Below are 20,623 nucleotides of genomic sequence, written 5' to 3' on the forward strand. Positions count from 1 at the left end.
TATTTATTTATTTTAAACTACATAAAATGTTAAAAAAAAGATAATAAATGTTAAATATTGAAATTATTATAGTAATTAACTATTTCTATAAAATTGAAATAAATTAAAAAATATTAAAATTAATATCCAAAGAAAATTAAATTAAAAAATGATAAAATAAACTATTTGAAAATATTGTAGTAAAAATTCTAATATTAGTGAAACTTACTTGTAAACTAATCCAATAGTTACTAATTAACTTATTCTTATGAATGGTGGATGTCACTTTTATACCATACCTCATTTGTAAAGTAAAATCCCACCCTGAAACCATTTGTTTGGTTAAAATATAGTCACTAACTACTTTAATTAACTCCGGTGAATTCTCCTTAACCACGGTTAGTTTCATTTATGAACGAAATGACTGAGCTGTGCCTGTGATGGTCCGCATGCAAATTTTGTGTGTTCACTTTAACAAACAGGGAGGAAATTCCAATAATACCACAAATTTACATTCAACTAAAATCAGAAGAAATGAGTCAACACGGGTAAATATGTCATTTCAGGTCAAAACCCCGAAATCCAGTTTCCAACACTTTCTGTCTTTTCAGCGCAAAAAGAGACTCTCTATTTCCGAAAAAAAATAAAACTTTCTAATGTGCATTTTCGCGCAACTTAAGTTAGTACTAAAACAAAATCAAGTTATTAATTGAAAAAATAATTAAATTTAATAAATATAAAATAAAAATAAATTAAAGTAAGAAGTATTTGTTGAAAGAGAGAAATTAAAACTAGTGTCATGCTTATTTCATTTCACAGTCTCACTCTCACTCTCTCTCTCTCCTTTCATCTCAGTTTTCTCTTTTCCTTTGTTCTTTATTTTCTTTTCTCTTTTGAAACCCCCTCTCTCTCTCTCTCTCTCTGAGAGATCGATTTTTCACGCGACGAGGTACTATGGTTTTGTGTTTCTGCTAGGCTGCATTTTAGTCTCATGCAATGCGTTTCGTTCTCTTTGATGTTTTCGGCGTCGATTGTGTTATTTGCTTTTTGTTCTTTAGTTTACAGGTGTCCTTGCATATTCTAGGGTTTAAGGTTTTGCGTTTAGCTGCGCGAGATGCTGGAATTGAACTGAGTTTGTTTCGTTTATGAGTTAAGAAGCTGTTCCAAGAAGAAGGTCATGATTTTGTCTTGTTTTAACTTTTGCTTTTATTTTTGTTTTATTTTTGTGCTTGTGTTTGTTGTGATTGTGGTTGGGTTTTAGTTTGCATGTTCCAGGGAGCATTATGTGTACTGTTAGTTCTCTCTCGTGTTTTATTTATTGATTGGTTTTGCTTCTATTGATATTTGAATCTGTCATGAACCACTTGTTTTTGTTAAATTTTGTTGTTTATCTTTCATGTTGAAATGGGAGCTGATTAGACTTTCTTTTTTGGTGAAAAACAAGTTCTGTATTAGTGGATGAGAACGAATTGGTGGCCGGTGGGAGTTTTTTTAACCTGATCAAGGAGTTGTGTTAGATATTTTAATTTTTTAAGACGGATGATTTTGGTTGGTTTAGATGATTTTAAGCTTGCATGGATTTAGTGGAATTCTTAGCTAACTGTGTTCTTTGGTGAAGTGGAGGTGGATTTATATGTATGTAGAGCTATTTAATGATATCACACTAATAAGTACTTTTGTAGGGATGCTAATTATAATTACTGCTGTAGTTGTGGTTGTAATTGTAATTTTAACTTATAAAACACTTCCTAGTATAGGTTATAGACAGGCCTTGGTGTTTAGACACACAATTTAGTGTGATCTATCTGTTTTACGAGTGCTCTGATGTGAATTGGTTGAGGATTGGCTTTGACATAATTGATTGTTTTTACATGGGAGTACTCTTAAGGCCATAGAACTTCTTAGTAAGAATGAAAACATCTCATCTTTGATAGATTGATCGACAAGTTGTTATTTCAAATATCTAATTTTGCTAAGAAAATTGTGTTATCTAGTAATCCCTTAGGACATTCATGGTGATCAGTTGTTATTGACATGCCTGATGTTTTCATTCTAGGCGGTATCCATATACCTGTTTTACGACCTAGATTAGGAGAGTGGTTGTAAAGGGAACACATGCTATAGTGTTTCTTTGAAGTTATGTTGGGTTTTCTTTCTATTATTTTTCTATTTCGTTTATTGTTTAATTACTCTTCCTCTGTAATTCTGGTAAAGATTTCTATGGTTTACAAGTAATGACTGTAACTTTGAGGTTTCTATCATCAGGCACTGTAATTGACTGCAAAAGTAATGGAAGATAGTCCTCCCTCAAGTCTTTTAGATGGGGTGGTTATTGGAGTCAAATTTGGTATGGCTACACGCCAGGAAATTGTAAGCTCAAAACACATTCAATTTTTCAGTTGAGGTCTTTGTGACGTTAGCTTACACACACACACACACACTTTTTTAAAAATTATGATCTTTAGCACTGTTTTAAATAAAAAGTTCTCTTTGGAAAATTGAATCAATTTTTTTAATATAAAAGGGTTATGGTCTTTGATTAGCTTTGATCTCTTTGGCGGTAAATTGTCTACTTTTGCCTTGATAGAGTACAGCATCGATCAGTGACTCTTCAATTAGTCATGCTAGTCAGCTGTCAAATCCCTTCCTTGGTCTACCCCTTGAATTTGGCAGATGTGAATCTTGTGGTACTTCTGAAGCAGGAAAATGTGAAGGTTTGCTCTTTTTCTGTACTGCCTTTTTAAATGGTAAAAAGATGAAATGCAAATTAAGAAATTTGATGTTACTTTTCAGGTCACTTTGGATATATTGAGCTACCAATTCCAATTTATCATCCTAGTCATATTACTGAGTTGAAACGGATGCTGAGCCTTGTCTGTTTAAACTGCTTGAAAATGCGGAAAAGCAAGGTATTGTTGACAACGAGAATAAGAGTGTCATTCTTCATCTTTTTGTATGTCTATCTAGCTTGTATGGGTTAGCTACTAATAAAGGGTGTAGTAGTGGTTTTAATGATATGATTTGGTTTTAATCTTTTTTACCTATATGTTCGATTTAAAATAACTATAAATAGGCCATTTGCCTTTGAGAGTTTATTTTGTTTTTATTTATTTTTTCAATCTTTCTTTATGAGTTGAGAAAAATAAAAATTGAGGAGAATATATTTTAGAGAGCTTTTACTCGTTTATTAGAAATTGAATATTAATGTAAGATAAAATGAGATAGAGAAAAAGGGGAAAATATGTAAAGGCACCTCTAGGACCCTAGGTACATATAAGTACTACTCAAAACAACTTTTTAATAAAGCTTATTATTTCAAGCCTATTCTAACACTCTCCCTCAAGTTAGAGCATACAAATTGTATGTGTTGAGCTTGGAACAAATAAATTAACTTCAAGGCCCTCAAGGATTTTATTAACACATTTACAAGTTGATTGTTGGATTCGACAAAATCAATACACAATTCCTTGGACAACAACTTTTCTTGAATACAATGATAGTCAATTTCCATGCATTTGGACTTCTCATGGAACATAGGATTGAAAACAATGTGGAGAGTTGTTTGATTATCTTAATACAACTTCATTTGCTGAATCTCACAATTATAGTTATTGGAGAAACTGACTTACCCACACAAGTTCACAAGTGAGAGGGGCCATTGTCCTATATTAAGCTTTTGTAGTTAATTGGGCAACCACTTAAGAAAGGAGAGTTTAAGGCCAATTCAACCTCACAAACCAACTTCGTGAGGTGAGCTTTGCACAAGACCTATATATATATATATATTTATATATGTGTGTGTATGCATGTATGATTGTATATATATGCCATAATTTTGCATATTTCTACTCGACGTGGGTTATCCATCATACCTCCTCACGTTGAGCACTGAATGTCTCAAGTGTGGGACTAGGGGTAACCCAATAGTAGGGATCACTATAAGCCCAACTAATTTAACTAGGATAGGTTCTGAATAACCTTGTAACTATTTTAAGAACTGTAATTTAAATCTAGCTTCAAAAATGACTTGGTAAGATGAGGTTTGAACACACCTATAGGGGGAACCAATAGCATGTGATATGATAAGCTCAACAAACTTGACTTTAATAGGTTTTAAATGATTTTGATACCATTCTAAGAAAGTGAAATTTAAGTCTAACTCAACATCTCAAAACTGACCTAATAAGATGAGTTTTGGACCCACCTATATTTTATAATTTGGTTGTAAGTTGGAATCTCCAACACTTGCTTTTCTAGGAAATAATATTTCCTCCAATAAAAACACAATATCATGTAGTAGAGCATTCGCCTATACTTGATTCTACCCAATTAAAATCATAGTACTTTCAGATTTGGGTATTCCCTTTATCTTCATATATATTCATATAAAAGACATTGTCCAGAGTCTTTCTGAGGTATCTTAGAATGCAAATAAATGGCCCAGGTTGTTATACTAAATGAACTTCTTGTAAAGAAATGGGAAGAAAAGATTGAAGTCTACTAAGTTTGGGAACCATTTTGAGGTATTCCCATTATCTTCATATAAATGACATATAAGGCTTGAAGTCTACTAAGTTTGGGAACTATTTTGTTTAATTTTGACAAGCGTGAATGACCTAAGCGATAGTATAAATGCTAAGGAGATAGGGATCAAAACAATACACATGGTGAACTAGTTCCAAAGTAGTATAAGCCTTTGGATTCATGTCTATTTACAATTTGTTGACTTGTGCCACGTTCTTGTAAACGAAAGAATTGACACGCAATGTTATTGAACAATTTAGTGACTCAATTGACTTAAAGAAATATGATTGAAGGAACATGCAAGAACATTGAGAACAAATTTTAAGTTTAAGGAAGGAGAAAAGGAAACTTTACCAATTCTTTGAGAAGCAACGTTATATCCATTGGCTAAGATTGTCATGAAGAATTTTAGGATAAAAATGGAAAATGAACAGAGGTATTGCATAATTGTGATTAGAAGCACTTGAGTAAATTATTCATGGACTTTGACTATCCATTAATTGTGATTGTGCTAGGATATTGGATAGATTTCGACCTCAAACATTCTTGATATCCTTCATAGGAAAACTTTGGTTCAAAAACTTCAGATTTTGAGATATTGTTTGTCTTGTCAGGATCAACATGGAGAGATGAGCAGTTTTCTTGAGTACAACACATTATTTTACAATATGTGCGTTGAGGATGTCCTCTACCACCATGTCCACCTCTAAAACAATGATCCCCTCTTTAATGTGTAGATATCAAGGTAGAGGATTTAATAGATTCTTGAAAATTTCTAGCTTTAACAACCGGAACACAAAAGTTGTGTTGTTAAGCTTTCCATAGTTGAAGCTTCTTGACTTGTTATGATTTGATCTCTAATATTACCGAAATTTGGATTTATTGCATGAAGGATCGTGACCATAAATACTTTGTCCGAGTTTTTCTTAATTTCTTCTAGGGTACTAGCTTCTAAGAACATCTTTAATTCTATAACACCTATTGTGCCGTCCACTATCAGGAAGTTTGTTGTTTGTTGGGCATGTTGTTCCACCCGTTATCGGACCATCCATTAATGTCTAGTCCCACGTTCGAGATGTATATACCTCAATACGAGTTGTGTGTGTTGGAAGTTCCACATTGGCTAGAGATAAGGCGATTTCATAGTATATAAGTGGATGCAAACTTCACCTTATTAGCTGATTTTATGGGGTTGAGTTAGGCTTAAAGTCCATTTCTTAACAAGAAAGGATTTAAAAAATCTAAACTCACCATCCCAATCAGTTTGAATAATTTTTATTTTAGTATCAAACTAAAGTTCAACATGAGATTTAAAGTTTTTAAAAACAGAGTGGGCTTTAGATTTTAATTTAGAAGGATAAAGCCACGTAAACCTAGAAAAGGCATTGACAAAGGAGATATAGTACAGTTACCCAGTAGTAGAGGGGGACATGGGATGGTCCCCACATGTCACTAAAAGTTAATTGAAGTGGTTGTGTGTAAATAGTAGAAGTGGAAGGTAAACGATGAGACTTGCCATCACAACAAGATGAACAAAATTCCTATTTTGTATAATGAAAAGGAACATTATGTTGAGTCATTACAAGTTTTAATACATTGACATTAGGATGGCCTAATCTAGAATGCCATAAAGTGAGAGACTTCGAGGGAGATGGAGTAGTTGCAGAAGACACAACATCAACAAAGGGGTGGAAAGATTGGATGAGAGAGGGGCAAAACGATTGTGAATTTGAAGATTAGGGAAGTAATATAAGCCATCAACACCGGGAACATCTTGGAGAAGGATTTCATGGTTGTCCTATGATTTGACAGTACAATAGTGAGGAAAAAATTCAAAATAAACACCATTATCAAGAGCAAATTGACGAATACTAAGGAGATTTTTGGTGATAGATGGAACAAGGAATAAGTGATGATGATTAAAAATACAAGCTGAGCAGGTAGGATGACATAGAGAAATGGAACTAGATGCAAAAACGTTCAAACCTTCACCATTGCCAACATAAATGTGATCAAGACTATCAAAATGTTGAATATTTTGGGAGTCACCAATAACATGAAAAGAGGCTCCTAAATCAGGGATCCAAGGAGTGGTGTTCTCAGAGTGGAGGAAGAAGCAAGCATGGCACCGGGAAGAGTGGAGGTAGACCGAGTGGGGGCAAGAGCAGTAGTTGCTGAAGACAAAGGAGTGGTGGATGGGGGAGGAAGGTGTATAGGTTGATTGGTGGCTGGATCATAAAGGATCAAGTATTAGTGTGGCTGAAAAGAAGGATCAACACGGAAATGGTAGAAATTAGCGGTGTGACCATATTTGAGGCAAATCTAGCATTGGAAATTAGCAAAGTGACCACCACGGCTATGACCACGACCATGAAAGTGTCGAGCATCACCACAGACAGAGAATGAGGTAGAATTGTTGCCGTGAGGGGAGGGAAGAGCTCGAAAACTAGAATAATTGGATAGAGCAGAAATTGATGAGTAATTGAGGGAAGGAGGAAAGGGATTTTTGGTGTCTTTAAGTGCGGGCTTCATGAGTAAGAAGAAGAGCCTCCACCTATAATGGGAGGAGTTTCAAACTTACTCTCAATAATTGAAATGACAACATCATAGTTTGGCGGAAGACTTTCAAGAATAGCATCAACATATTTAGTAGGTTGAATTGGATAACCAATGCCAGCCAATTCATTAACAATGGACTTGATGTGACTTACGAAGTCATGCATGGACTTGTTGACAAGACACTGATTTTGAAGATAAGTACGAAGTTGACACGCATATGCTTTTGTTTGGGTAAAGAAATAATCATGAATATGCTCCCATACTTGATAGGAGTGAACAACATCAAGAACACGAGATAAAACACCCTTGGTGATGGTAGATTGCAACCGCGCAAGCAAAATTTGGTCATGGGCTTCCCATTCTTCATGGGCAGGATTAACTGTTCTATATTTGTGATCATCATCATTAAGGAAACGGACCGATGGAGTTTGTGAGCCTTGATGAAAGGTTCAACTTGTTGCTTCCAATGAAGATAATTAGAGTCATCAAGTTTTTCGGCGACAGAGATTGAAAAAAACTGGGAGGGAGTTGGGTGGGAAGTGGAACTGGGAGAGCCCATTGTGGATCATCAACCAGCTCTTGATACCATAATAGAGTTTTGAACGAGAAAGATGAGAATAATAAGTGAAGGCACCACTGTTTAATGTTTATACTGTATATTATTGATAAGAAAAACCATGTATTCAGTTCTGTTCTGCCAGCAGAACTTATAGAAAACAAAAATGGAGTTACAGGGCAGCTATGGACAGTTACTTATGGTTACAAACCAGTGTAACCTCTGAGAATTACAAATAAATTTAAAAAAGAAAATAATCATAGCCGTGTCAGAACAATTAAAACAAACATCGATCATATAGCACTAATAGTCGGTAGTACTACTGCTTAATTTACTCAAATGGTGTCCAATTCTTCTCAGAACCAAACCTGTCCTAAAAGGGGTAGTTATGTTTTTTGTTTCCCAGATAGGTAAACATTTAAATTAGTTAAACAATTTTGTTGTATTTTTTCTTGTTATTGATCTTTTATTTTGAAGATAAGTGCTCCTGAATGAGGTTTATTAATTTTCTTGTCTTCATGTTTTTGTAATCTAGCCATCACTCATTTAATTTGCTAGATTTAATACGAGGATACAAACTTTGTCTAATGCCATTTTTGTGTGCTTGATCTAACTGGTTCACAATCTTTCAGCCTTCAGCATCAGGCAGTGGTTTGGTGCAGAGATTAGTATCTCCTTGTTGTGAGGTTAGTATGAACAAATCACGAAATATCATCTCTTAATAGTTATATGGATTTACAACCCTGAAATATTTTCTAGTATTGTTTCCTATTGATTCTTCCACATAGGTCTTTGCATATATATATATATATATTTTTTTTTTCTAATTTTAATGTGTTTGTATATATTTTTTGTTATTGGTAGAATTTTATGATCTTTGTCATGACTCATGATACCTGTGGAACCCTGGCATGTTTTGCTAACTGTATGTTCTCATCTGAAGGACATTTAAGGAGACTGACTCTTTTTCTTTTTTGATTTCTGATGTGCATTGTTTTGTCTTTCCTTCCACTCTTTTCCATGGTTTACATATCTGTGCATCCTCTGATATGGTTTGCTGTCACAATTCATGCTTAAATTAGTTTTTCTTGTCAGAGTTGGCTAAATGTGATTTTACTATTGATGCTAATTTGCTGTGGATGGAAATCTGCTGTCTTTGTAAAATTTCGTTTTGAAGGTTCATGGCATTTTTATTTTTAACTTTTACAGTTTAATGCTACTGAAGTTTCTATAAGGGATGTTAAAACAAGTGATGGGGCTTGTTATCTGACACTCAAGGTATCCAAATCCAAGATGCAGCCTGATTTTTGGGGTTTTTTAGAAAAATATGGCTATCGCTATGAGGGTGATCATACTCGAGCCTTACTTCCTTGTGAGGTTGGTTTCTACTTTTGTTACTTTACTGTCCAAATAGCTTCTTCTTTTACTTGTTTGCAGATATGCTGACACTTGTCAATTTATGATTTTTTATGTGCCGATTTAAGTTACTTCCTCCATTGTATTAGGCCTATATACGTTTTCTCTCTTATTGTTTTGGTACATGATGACTTTTCTTTAAACATCATGCCACAGTATAGAAATAGACATTCTTCAAAGTGAGAAATTGTTGGATTTAGCATTATGCTTTGCCCCAAACATCATATTTTGATATTAAAGGATTTTCTATATTGAATGATTTGTATTTGTTATATTTACATCTTCAAAACTGCATTTTCTTCTTTACACGACAAAAAATGACATTGGCATATTTGAGAGGTTTGAGTTCGACTCCTGAAATGTTTTTGATTTGCTTTTACAATGATCTGTAATTGAGGGTTCCAGGCTAATTGTTGTGTGCTATTTTTTAAATATTTTAATTCATTATGTCTTCCTACTGAAATTGACTATTTGGCTTTTGGTTAATATTTTGATTTTAAAATATCTTTCAGGCAATGGAAATTATTAAGAGAATCCCAATAGAAACCAAAAGAAAGCTTGCTGGAAAAGGGTATTTTCCTCAAGATGGATATGTTTTGAAGTATCTTCCAGTGCCACCTAATTGCTTGTCAGTACCAGAAGTTTCAGATGGCGTTAGTGTCATGTCTTCGGTGAGAAAATGAACATATTGTGTCAGTAAATGTCGTCCTAGTACTGTTTTTTAGTATGCTCAATTCTATTTTCTGTAATAGTTAATTTTGTTATCCTAATTTGGCAGAGCAGATAAACTGCCTTAGGTTTTTAAACCAGACTTGATAATTGCTCTACTCTAAAATTCTGAACCATGATTACATGTATAAATATGAAAAATCCATTCAGAGTTCATTATGAATTAGGTTGCCTATATTTTTTGGATCTTGCTTTGATTTTCTAACCTGAGTTTTCATATCTTTGTTTTGTGAGCTCGATTTTGTGCTCATTAAAGTGCATGTGTAACTGATGTATTTGTTGCTTGGTAGGATCCTTCCATTACAATTCTGAGAAAATTGCTCAGGAAGGTTGAAATCATCAAAAGTTCTAGATCTGGAGAACCAAATTTTGAGTCTCATCACGTGGAAGCAAATGATTTGCAGTCAGTTGTTGATCAGTATTTTCAAATTAGGGGCACTTCTAAGGCAGCACGTGCTATAGAAACACGTTTTGGGGTCAATAAAGAGCTTAATGAATCGTCAACGCAAGCATGGCTAGAGAAAATGCGGACTTTATTTATAAGAAAAGGTTCAGGTTTTTCCTCCCGGAATGTGATAACTGGAGATTGTTATAAAAGGATAAATGAAGTAGGAATTCCAGTTGAAGTTGCCCAACGAGTAACATTTGAGGAGAGAGTTAACATCCATAACATAGGTTATTTGCAGAAATTAGTTGATGAAAATCTGTGCCTTACTTACAAGGAGGGCATGTCAACTTTTTCACTCAGGGAGGGCTCAAAGGGTCACATATATCTGAAGCCTGGTCAGATAGTACATCGGAGGATTATGGATGGGGATATCGTCTTCATTAACAGGCCACCTACAACACACAAACACTCTTTACAGGCACTTTTTGTTTATATCCATGATGACCACACTGTGAAAATAAATCCTTTAATTTGTGGACCACTTGGGGCTGATTTTGATGGTGACTGTGTCCATCTGTTTTATCCACAGTCACTTGCTGCCAAAGCAGAAGTTGTGGAGTTATTTTCTGTCGAGAATCAACTGCTCAGCTCTCACAGTGGCAATTTGAATTTACAATTAAGCTCAGATTCGTTGTTGTCGCTGAAGATGTTGGTCAAGAGATGTTTTTTTGATAGAGTGGCAGCTAATCAATTGGCTATGTTTCTTGTACCTTTGCCTCAAGCTGGTTTGATGAAGGCCAATTCTGGTGATTCTTATTGGACTTCCATCCAAATTTTACAGTGTGCTCTTCCTCTGTGTTTTGATTGCTCTGGGGGGCGGTATTTGATTAGGCAGAGTGAAATCTTAGAATTTGATTTTAATAGGGATGCTTTGCCTGCAACAGTAAATGAAATAGCAGCCTCAATTTTCTTTAGCAAGGGTCCAAAGGAGGCACTAAAGTTCTTTGATGTATTGCAGCCTTTTTTGATGGAAAGTATATTTGCTGATGGGTTTAGTGTTAGCCTGCAAGATTTTTCAATATCCAGGGCAATTAAAAGAATTATAGGCAGAAGCATAGGAAAAGTTTCTTCTCTGTTGTATCAGCTGAGGTCTGTTTACAATGAACTGGTGGCGCAACAATTGGATAAGCTTATTCGTGATATTGAACTTCCTGTTATTAATTTTTCTCTAAAGTCAACCAAACTAGGAGATTTAATTGATTCAAAGAGTAAATCTGCAATTGATAAGGTTGTTCAACAAATTGGTTTCTTAGGGCAGCAACTTTTTGATAGGGGAAGATTCTATTCAAGAGGATTGGTGGAAGATCTAACATCTCATTTTCACGTGAAGTGTTGCTATGATGGGGATGGCTATCCCTCTGCTGAGTATGGATTGCTCAAAGGGTCTTTTTTCAATGGTTTGGATCCATATGAAGAGATGGTGCATTCAATTTCAACAAGGGAAATAATGGTGCGTTCTTCAAGGGGATTATCTGAACCAGGAACACTATTCAAGAATTTGATGGCCATTCTTCGGGATGTTGTTATCTGTTATGATGGAACTGTTAGAAATATTTGCAGTAATTCCATTATCCAGTTTGAATATGGATTAGAGAAAACTGAGCACCTATTCCCTGCTGGTGAGCCTGTAGGTGTCTTAGCTGCAACTGCCATGTCAAATCCTGCTTACAAGGCTGTCCTTGATGCTAGTCCCAGTAGCAATTCCTCATGGGAGTTGATGAAGGTGAACATTTCCTCGTAGTGAATGAAGATAATCTGCTTTTAAGTTTTAATATCTCAATAAATGATTTCCCCTGAAATTTTTGTTGATGCATTTTTTCTTCAGGAAATATTACAATGCAAGGTCAATTTTAAGAATGAACCTGGTGATCGGCGTGTTATTTTGTACTTGAATGACTGTGATTGTGGAGGGAATTATTGTCGGGAAAATGCAGCATATAAAGTTAAAGATCAATTGAGAAAAGTCAATCTTAAGGATGTAGCAGTGGAGTTCATTATTGAGTAAGTTTCTCTTTTAATATTGTACCTTTTAATCTTAGTCTGCGCATGCTTTAGTTAAAAATATTTCCAGTATACAGTTTGTATTTATCTACTGTTCTTCATTGAGGGAGTTGTGATATTTTATAGGCTTAAATATGTTCTTAATCGTTGAAAAATGAGTGAATTTTCATTTTGTTCCCGTAAGTTTTTTTTTCTGATTTTGGTCTCCATGAGATTGAAAATCAATACTTTTTGATCCCCTAGTATTTTATGACACTAATTAACTGTTGAACAAAAGGTCAAGTGACCTGAGTGATGCAGAATGGTATTGTGATACAATGTGAGCATTTTTGGCATCTAAAAGAAAAACTCTTAATATCCATAAAATAAGTTATTTATCAATCTTAAAATGCATATAAGGACTAATAATAGTGATTTTAAATTTTTGAGGGATGAACGCCAAGGAAATGTATTTTACGAGAACTAAAACCAAACTTCACACATTTTATAAGGACTAAAAACATTTCTTTCAAATTTTATTGGGATGAAAAACAAAGAAAATTTTTCAGAGGGACTAAAATAAAAAATAATTTTACAGAGACTAAAAACTTATTTAAGCATATTTTATATTATTGAGAAAATGAGTTTAGTTTAATTTTTTTGGGTCCTGTTTTTTGTATGCAGGTACCAAGAACAGCGGATGCGAAAGGGAAATTCTGAAACTGATGCTGGACTTGTTGGTCATATTTATCTGGACGAGGTTGTTCTATTTCTTTTTCATTCAATTCGATTATAGTTACACATTGCTACATATGCTGAAATTTTTCCCTTTAATATATGAAACTTATTAGAATATAGGAAAATGTCTAATAAAGTCATGATCATATCTTAGAGTGTCTTAGAACTCTAGAGTATCCAATTATACATAGATTGTATCTTATAATACTTTTGTTAGTCACAAATTATCTCTCAGAACTATCTGCTTACTTTCCATCCGAATATCTCATGATTTATTCCTTGGTCGGGATTGTGATTAGTATATTTAATGCAAAGGCTTGTGCTTTAGGGTTTATGAACACATCATCATTGCACTGTAACAAATCACATCATATCAGGTCTACATCAATTTCATTCTACTTCGTGTTCTTGACTCTCTATTCTCTCCCTCTACCATCCTGTAATTTTAACAAAACCTAATAAATAAACGTGATTGAACATTTTTTCATGCCTCTGGAGTTTTAATCATACGAGAATACTATGTAATGTTGAGTTAATCATATATTGGTAATTATAATTACTACTAATGATATCGTTTTGAACAGATGATGTTAGAAGAGCTGAAGATCAGCATGGCCAACATTTTTCAGAAATGCTCGGATAGACTAAAATCATTTAGTCGGAGAAAGAAAGCTAATGAATTTCTGAATAGGACTGAATTATCGTTTAGGTTTATCCTCAGTTCTTTCCTTTGGCATTTGATATTCCGTCATCCAGTTTTAAATATTTATCCTTCCTTGTAGTAATCTGGTGCTTGCAATATGAGTGGTAGTGTAGAGGTGCACTTTTATTTTCTTTCAAAAGAACAAAATTACATTTTCTTTGTAAAAGTAGTGTGGTATAAATGGAAACTTGAAAATATATTAATGTTAAAAGCTGTAGTGCTTTGTACTTTTTTAATATATTATTGTCATTTTAGTAAAATATAATTCTTGCCTAATAGTTTAGTACCAAGGTTTACGGGGGCAAATAAATGTGTAGGATTTAATTTAAAATGGGCAGTTATGGAGTGGCATGGCTTTTAATTCCCTGAGCTTGTATATCAACGTTTTTTAACAGTTTAGGAGTACTACTTCCAAGAGAGGGACCAGTCAATAAATTTCTACCTTGATGGTATCTCACATGTATTGTCTTTTCTTATGTTTTTTTTTTTTTTTTTTTACTAAGGTCCATTTTTCATAAGTTGAAATTTCCCTAAATTTGAACATCCATTCCATAGAGTGTTATATTTTTCTCACAAATTTCTACAAGGTTGGTGATCTAATCTAAAGAAAGGAAGATAAAAGCTTTTACATGTCACTTCCTTTATACATCATTCTAATCAAATGCTTTGTTTTGTGACTGTTGTTTATTTGTTAATTTATATCTCTTTCTGATCTGTGTTCCATCTTGGCAGTGAGTCTTGCTTATCTTCACATCCTGCTGCCCCGTGTTTAACATTCATTTGGCTTGACGATCGTAGTAATGAATTTGATCGCATTGTAAAGACCCTATCGGAAGAAATCTGCCCTGTTCTGTTAGATACAATAATCCAAGGTATTTTCCTTGCAATCATTTCTTTAGGGAGAGGAAATACTATATTTTTTTTGATCATTAAATCTATATCTGCGATTGTGGAGGGAGCGTGGAAAAGAGAAAAAGGATACCAGGAACTAGAATAAAATGTGCCACAATTCACTAATTGAATGGTGCTGTGGTCTTATTCTAATTATTTGGTAAATTATTGATACAATTCTAAATTCTGTACATTTCAAATCCACAATTTCATGAAGACTCCAATGTTTAATACATTAATATTGTTGTTACAAGTAGGAAGCCTGAAACAGAATATCAAACACCAAAATTTTATACCGATTGGCCAATTTTAAATAAATGACTTGTGTACTGGATAATCTCCCTGAATCATGATAGCATAGTGTTCTTGGAAGATAGCTCTTGTAAGTTCTTAACCATTTTCTTCAAGCACTAGAATTACCATTGGCTAGTTACTCTCATATCCCCATTGGCATTCTCAAAAACGAACAAATTAGTTGCTAGAGGACCTCTCCTGCATTCAAATTCATTGGCCATATCTATCCTTTCCACATGCTAATGTTTCACAATCTAAAGACTAGCTTATTCTTTTCGGATGTGGTATTCTGTCAAATGTTTATTTCTTGTTTAAATTTGTTGGCCATCAGTTTTTATATGTGGTCTGTCATATGTTTTGTTACATTCATAATTTTGAATGCATACACTGCTTAGATCACATATTTATGTCTTAGTAATGTTTCTGACTTTCCTCTTGCTAATAAGCAGGAGACCCACGCATTAGCTCTGCAAGTATAATTTGGGTTTGTCCGGATACAAACACATGGGTCAGAAACCCTTATAAATCTTCCAATGGTGAACTGGCACTGGATATTATTCTTGAGAAGGAAGTAGTCAAGCAAAGTGGTGATGCTTGGAGGATTGTACTTGATTCCTGCCTTCCTGTTCTTCATTTGATTGATACCAGGCGTTCAATCCCATACGCTATTAAGCAGATTCAAGAATTACTGGGGATAGCATGCACTTTTGATCAGGCAATTCAGGTAAGTTGTATTGAATTATGTTGTTATTTGCTCTTTTGGTTGTCTATAGGATATTTCCTCAGTTTTAATTACTAAGTATTTTTATGGGGCGGGGTTGTTGGTTGATTCACAACGTTTCTAATTGCTTAGACTTTTGCCAGTGTTCCTTTTGCCTCTATCTCTATGGTGTCCTAATATTGAGAGGTATTTTCTTTGGTCAGATCAGGTGTGAACACATTGAGGATAGATATTTTTAGTTTGAGAATTTGGTGCTCAGAAATTTTGCTTTAGCACTGAAATCCTATCTTTAGAAACTAAAAGCCTATATATAGGAAAATGAAAATTATTAATGATAAATATATTGCATCAAATGGACTGCGCCTCAAACTAAAGACCCAATCCCCAAAACATAAAACACACAGAACAAAACTGAATTTTATTTCTATCTTATTTGATTCTAATATTAGTAAAACAATCAGTTAAAAATCAAACTACATTGTTAGGTTTTATGGTGATATGCAATTTTTGCCCCTCTCGTATATATTGGAGTCTGATTTTCATATCTTTGGGGTGTTTTGTTGTGAACTCGTTTGATGAAAGATTTGATCATTATCCAATGTTTAGTAGCCCCCATTAGTTAATCTTTTGTACGCATCTTATCCTTCTGTTCCTACCTGCAGCGTGTTGCGGCATCTGTGAAAATGGTGGCGAAAGGTGTTCTTAGAGAGCATCTAATTTTGTTAGCTAGTAGTATGACATGTGGAGGGAACCTGGTTGGCTTTAATACAGGGGGATATAAAGCCCTCTGTCGACAACTAAATATTCAAGTACCATTCACAGATGCAACACTCTTTGTAAGTTGCTACCTTGTTAATTGTTGTATCATGATGTGTATCAGGTTATTGTTATTCTTACTCTGTGAATGTTACTATGCAGACACCTAAAAGATGTTTTGAGCGAGCTGCTGAGAAATGTCATACTGACTCTCTGTCAAGCATAGTGGCATCTTGTTCCTGGGGTAAGCCTGTGGCAGTTGGTACAGGATCAAAATTTGATGTTGTTTGGGATGCAAATAAGGTATTTTGATCATACTCAGGTTTAATACTTATGGGTGTACAACTCCTTTTATCAGTTAGTTAGTTAGTTACAACCATCATTATGTATTGTGTTCTCTTAGAGTAGTTTGTTACAGCTGTCACTGTCAGGTTGTAATAAGTGATCCCATAAAGTTAGATGAGCTTCTGTAGTCTATGTATATTTGCTGTATACAGAAACTTGTAACTTGTACCAATCTCAGAAGTGCAGTTTCTTTTCTCTTAATTTTGTTTTTAATAATTGGAGTTCTGGGTAAGCATTATTTGAATGTTGACATTTGTTTTTTGCAGATAAGATCAAGTGAAATTGAAGGGATGGATGTTTACAGTTTTCTTCACATGGTTAAAGGTCATACTGATGGGGAAGAAGAAGCTGATGCTTGTTTGGGTGAAGATATTGATGATTTGCTGGAAGAAGAAAAAATGGATTTGGAAATGTCCCCACCACATAACTCTGGTTTTGAGGCTGTCTTTGAAGACAATCCTGAAGTACTGAATGATTCAACGTCCAATGGTTGGGCTGTACATTCAAATCAGACTGAATCAAAAACCAATGGTTGGTCTGGTTGGGTAAGTAACAAAGCTGGAACAAATGAAGGAAGATCTGAAAATGCCCAGGTGAGTTCTTGGGGGAACACTGTCACACAAGAAGACTCTTCTAAGTCAAGTGGTTGGAATTCAAACACCACAGACCACACTAATACCAAATCTAATGAATGGTCTGCCTGGGGAAGTAGGAAGTCTGAAATTCAAACAGGTGGATCTGAGAATGTTCAAGGTTCATGGGGCATGGGTAAAACGAAAGATGATACCCAAAAAGATAATTCTGGGTCTGGTGCTTGGGGTGCAAACAAAACTGTTCAGGCAAACACAAAATCTAATGAATGGTCTGGCTGGGGAAACAATAATTCTGAAATACCAGCCGGAGGATCTAAAAATATGCAAGGCTCTTGGGGCTCTGGTAAGAGAAAAGAAGTTACCCAAGAAGACAATTTTGCATCTGGCGCTTGGGATGCAAACAGAACAGATCACACTAAAACAAAATCTAATGAGTGGTCTGACTGGGGAAGAAATAATAAGTCTGAAATACTTGCTGGTGGATCTCAAGAAAATTCCTGGGGCTCAAGTAAATTGAAAGATGATGTTGCACACAAGAACAATCCTGGTTCTAGTGCTTGGGATGCAGGAAGCACAAATCATACAAAAGCAAAATCTAATGAGTGGTCTGGATGGGGAAAGAATAGGTCTGAAATACCAGCTGGTGGTTCAGAAAATCTGCAAGATTCTTGGGGCTCTGACAAGGGGAAAGATGATGTTACCCAAGTAGACAACTCCGTACATGGTTCTTGGGGTGGAAACAGAAGTGATCAGACAAAAGCAAAATCTAATGAATGGTCTGGCTGGGGAATGAATAAATCAGAAATGCAACCTGGAGGATCTGAAAATGTAATAGAAGATTCTTGGGGCTCAGGTAAATCGAAAGACGATGTTACCAAAAATGACAATTCTGAGTCTGGTGCCTGGGGTGCAAGCAGCACAGGCCAGATGAAATCAAAATCTAATGAATGGTCTAGCTGGGGGAAGAATAAGTCTGAAAGACCAGCTGCTGAATCTGAAAATGTGCATAATAATTCTTGGGGCTCTGGTAAGAGGAAAGATGTTACCCAAGTAGACAACTCTGTGTCTGGTTCTTGGGGTGGAAGCAGAGGAGATCAAATTAACACAAAATCTAATGAATGGTCTGGCTGGGAAAGGAATAAATCGGCAATACCAGCTAGCGGAACTGACAACGCACAAGGAGGTTCTTGGGGCTCAAGTATATTGAAAGATGATGTTACCCAGAAAGATAATTCCGGTTCTGGTTCTTGGGGTGCAAACAAATCAGGTTTTGCAAAAACTGAAGTAGATGAGTGGGCAAGAAATAAAGTTGAGGCAATAGATGGTGGGTCAGAAAAGCCCCAAGAAGATTCTTGGAACTCAGGTAATTGGAAAGCTGACTCAAAAGTTGGCAATACCTCTTGGGGAAAAGCCAAATCCTCTGGAAGTCAATCATGGGATTCCCATAATCAGTCAAATCAGAATTCAACTTCACGGGGATGGGAATCACATATTGCTTCAGCTAATTCAGACACTGAGAAAGGTTTTCAGTGGGGTAAGCAAGGTAGAGAATCTTTTAAGAAGAATCGCTTTGAAGGTTCACAAGGTCGGGGTTCAAATAGTGGTGACTGGAAAAATAGGAATCGCCCACCTAGAGCACCTGGACAGAGATTTGACTTGTATTCATCTGAGGAGCAGGATGTGCTGAAGGAGATCGAACCTATTATGCAGTCTGTCAGACGAATCATGCAACAACAGGGGTAAGTTACTTGTGGCAGTAAATACTAACTCCCCAATATAATGATTTGGCTAGCTAGAAAAAATCGTTATGTTATTTGTCTTTCCTGTAATAATACAATCCCTACACTGAATTGCAAGTTGTAATTTGAACCTTAGCATCTGCTCTACTGTTTTTATCTGTCCATCGCAATTTTTCTGGTAATTTTTTTTGGTTTGAACAAGATACCATTACAAATATAACTATTATTACTTTAATTTTTGCTCCTTATCAAGTTTTTGTTAGCTGTACTCTATACCGTAGCCTCGAGTGGTTTCCTGATGCATTCCCTCCGTTATGAGTTTTGCATCATATGCTGAAGCATTTTGATCTTACTTTTTTTAATAAATTCCTGTTGAAGGTACAACGATGGGGACCCGCTGGCTGCTGAAGATCAACAATTTGTACTTGAGAATGTCTTTGAGCACCACCCAGATAAAGAAACCAAAATGGGTGCTGGAATTGATTATGTCATGGTATCATCTAACTCTGCTTACATTGAATCTTTCATTCACATTTATAAATAAGATTGTGATCAATATCAACTTAGATAAATGAAATGAGTTTCTTTCCAAAACTTCCTGGGTCCTGGTACTGAAATATGGTATTTTGGTATCTCTATTTCCTTGCGTATGTGTCAGTTTACATACATGCAATACGTGATCTATGTATCCATCCTTGGATTATGGGTTAAGATGGAAGTTGAAACTTCAAATTATCGTCTACCTTTATCTTTTCCTGTGCGTAATGTTGGCAGTATTATTTGCAACAGGTTAACAGACACAGCAGTTTTCAGGATAGCAGATGCTTTTATGTGGTTTTGAAAGATGGTCAAAGAGAAGATTTTTCCTACCTGAAATGCTTGGGTAACTGGATAAGAAAGAAGTATCCAGACCTTGCGGAAGCATTCCTAGGTAAATATTTTCGGAAACCCCGTCGTAGGCAGGACCAAACTGCAAACCCAAGGGGGGACCAGACTGCAATGCCAGTGCAGGACGAAGCTTCTACACCGGCTGACCAGACCTCAACACCCGGCCCTGTGGAAACGAATGAGTAGAGATTAGAGGCGTTTTGTCCATAATATTGTACAGAAGCGGCGTAGTTAAGGCCACTGAATAGTTTTTGCGTAGATGGCCAATTTTCCTGACGGAAATTTATCCTCTTTTCGGTGACAGTTGGATGGTAATTTTTGTAACCCGTGAATCATGCATCTTTGTGCAGATGTTAATATTCTTACTGATTACAGCACATGATGATGTGATGATTTTTGAACCTTTAATTGGACGTGGCTTTCTGCCATTGACTGGACCACCCATATCAAAATGACAATGCTTCTTATTAGAGTTTCATGATTCAGATTCTGGCTCATTCTTTTTTCTAAGTTTCTCAGCATTCCAGTTTTTTGTTATCCAGTTTAGAGAAACTACTTTTTCACTGTCCATTCTTGTTAACTGCACTGTCATTTTCTTGTAAATTTAATTTTCTAAATATTCGATAGTATACCTATCGAGTCTCATGCCATCCTTTACAATGCTTTCGGATTATGTATGTTTCCAAAATCATAATTAAAGCAATTTTCACCACTTGCTCCTTTTCAATAATTGTGTCTTTTAATTATATGGATACCACAATGTC

At 35.3% G+C, this 20,623-nt stretch overlaps 1 protein-coding gene across 2 annotated transcripts; it reads left to right on the top strand.

The window, feature by feature from the left end:
• The first annotated feature begins 776 nt into the window (after positions 1–776).
• NRPD1B (nuclear RNA polymerase D1B) lies at positions 777–20,344 on the top strand. Of its 2 annotated transcripts, XM_028055451.2 has the most exons (19): positions 777–928; positions 1,038–1,153; positions 2,245–2,349; positions 2,567–2,693; positions 2,773–2,888; positions 8,251–8,304; positions 8,828–8,995; positions 9,547–9,705; positions 10,054–11,934; positions 12,037–12,212; positions 12,876–12,951; positions 13,514–13,638; positions 14,365–14,504; positions 15,267–15,541; positions 16,201–16,374; positions 16,457–16,597; positions 16,906–18,971; positions 19,350–19,464; positions 19,761–20,344. In XM_028055451.2, exons 3-19 carry the CDS (start codon positions 2,269–2,271, stop codon positions 20,043–20,045), a joined length of 6,159 nt encoding a protein of 2,052 aa, XP_027911252.2. In that variant the 5' UTR covers positions 777–928; positions 1,038–1,153; positions 2,245–2,268; the 3' UTR covers positions 20,046–20,344. The 2 variants fall into 2 exon arrangements, with proteins under 2 accessions (XP_027911252.2, XP_085524675.1); XM_085668549.1 differs by lacking the exon at positions 1,038–1,153 and having other exon boundaries at positions 794–928.
• The last annotated feature ends 279 nt before the right edge of the window (positions 20,345–20,623 follow it).

This window comes from Vigna unguiculata, chromosome 11, assembly GCF_037176805.1.
Source record: "Vigna unguiculata cultivar grain cowpea cultivar isolate G323 ecotype 2 chromosome 11, ASM3717680v1, whole genome shotgun sequence".
Lineage (NCBI taxonomy): Eukaryota > Viridiplantae > Streptophyta > Magnoliopsida > Fabales > Fabaceae > Vigna > Vigna unguiculata.

Bases quoted from the DNA above. Each gene is read 5' to 3' on its own strand.
- NRPD1B (XM_028055451.2), top strand. From the start codon at position 2,269: ATGGAAGATAGTCCTCCCTCAAGTCTTTTAGATGGGGTGGTTATTGGA. The intron at 2,350-2,566 runs GTAAGCTCAAAA...TTGCCTTGATAG, and splicing joins TGGCTACACGCCAGGAAATT to AGTACAGCATCGATCAGTGA. The intron at 8,305-8,827 runs GTTAGTATGAAC...TAACTTTTACAG, and splicing joins TAGTATCTCCTTGTTGTGAG to TTTAATGCTACTGAAGTTTC.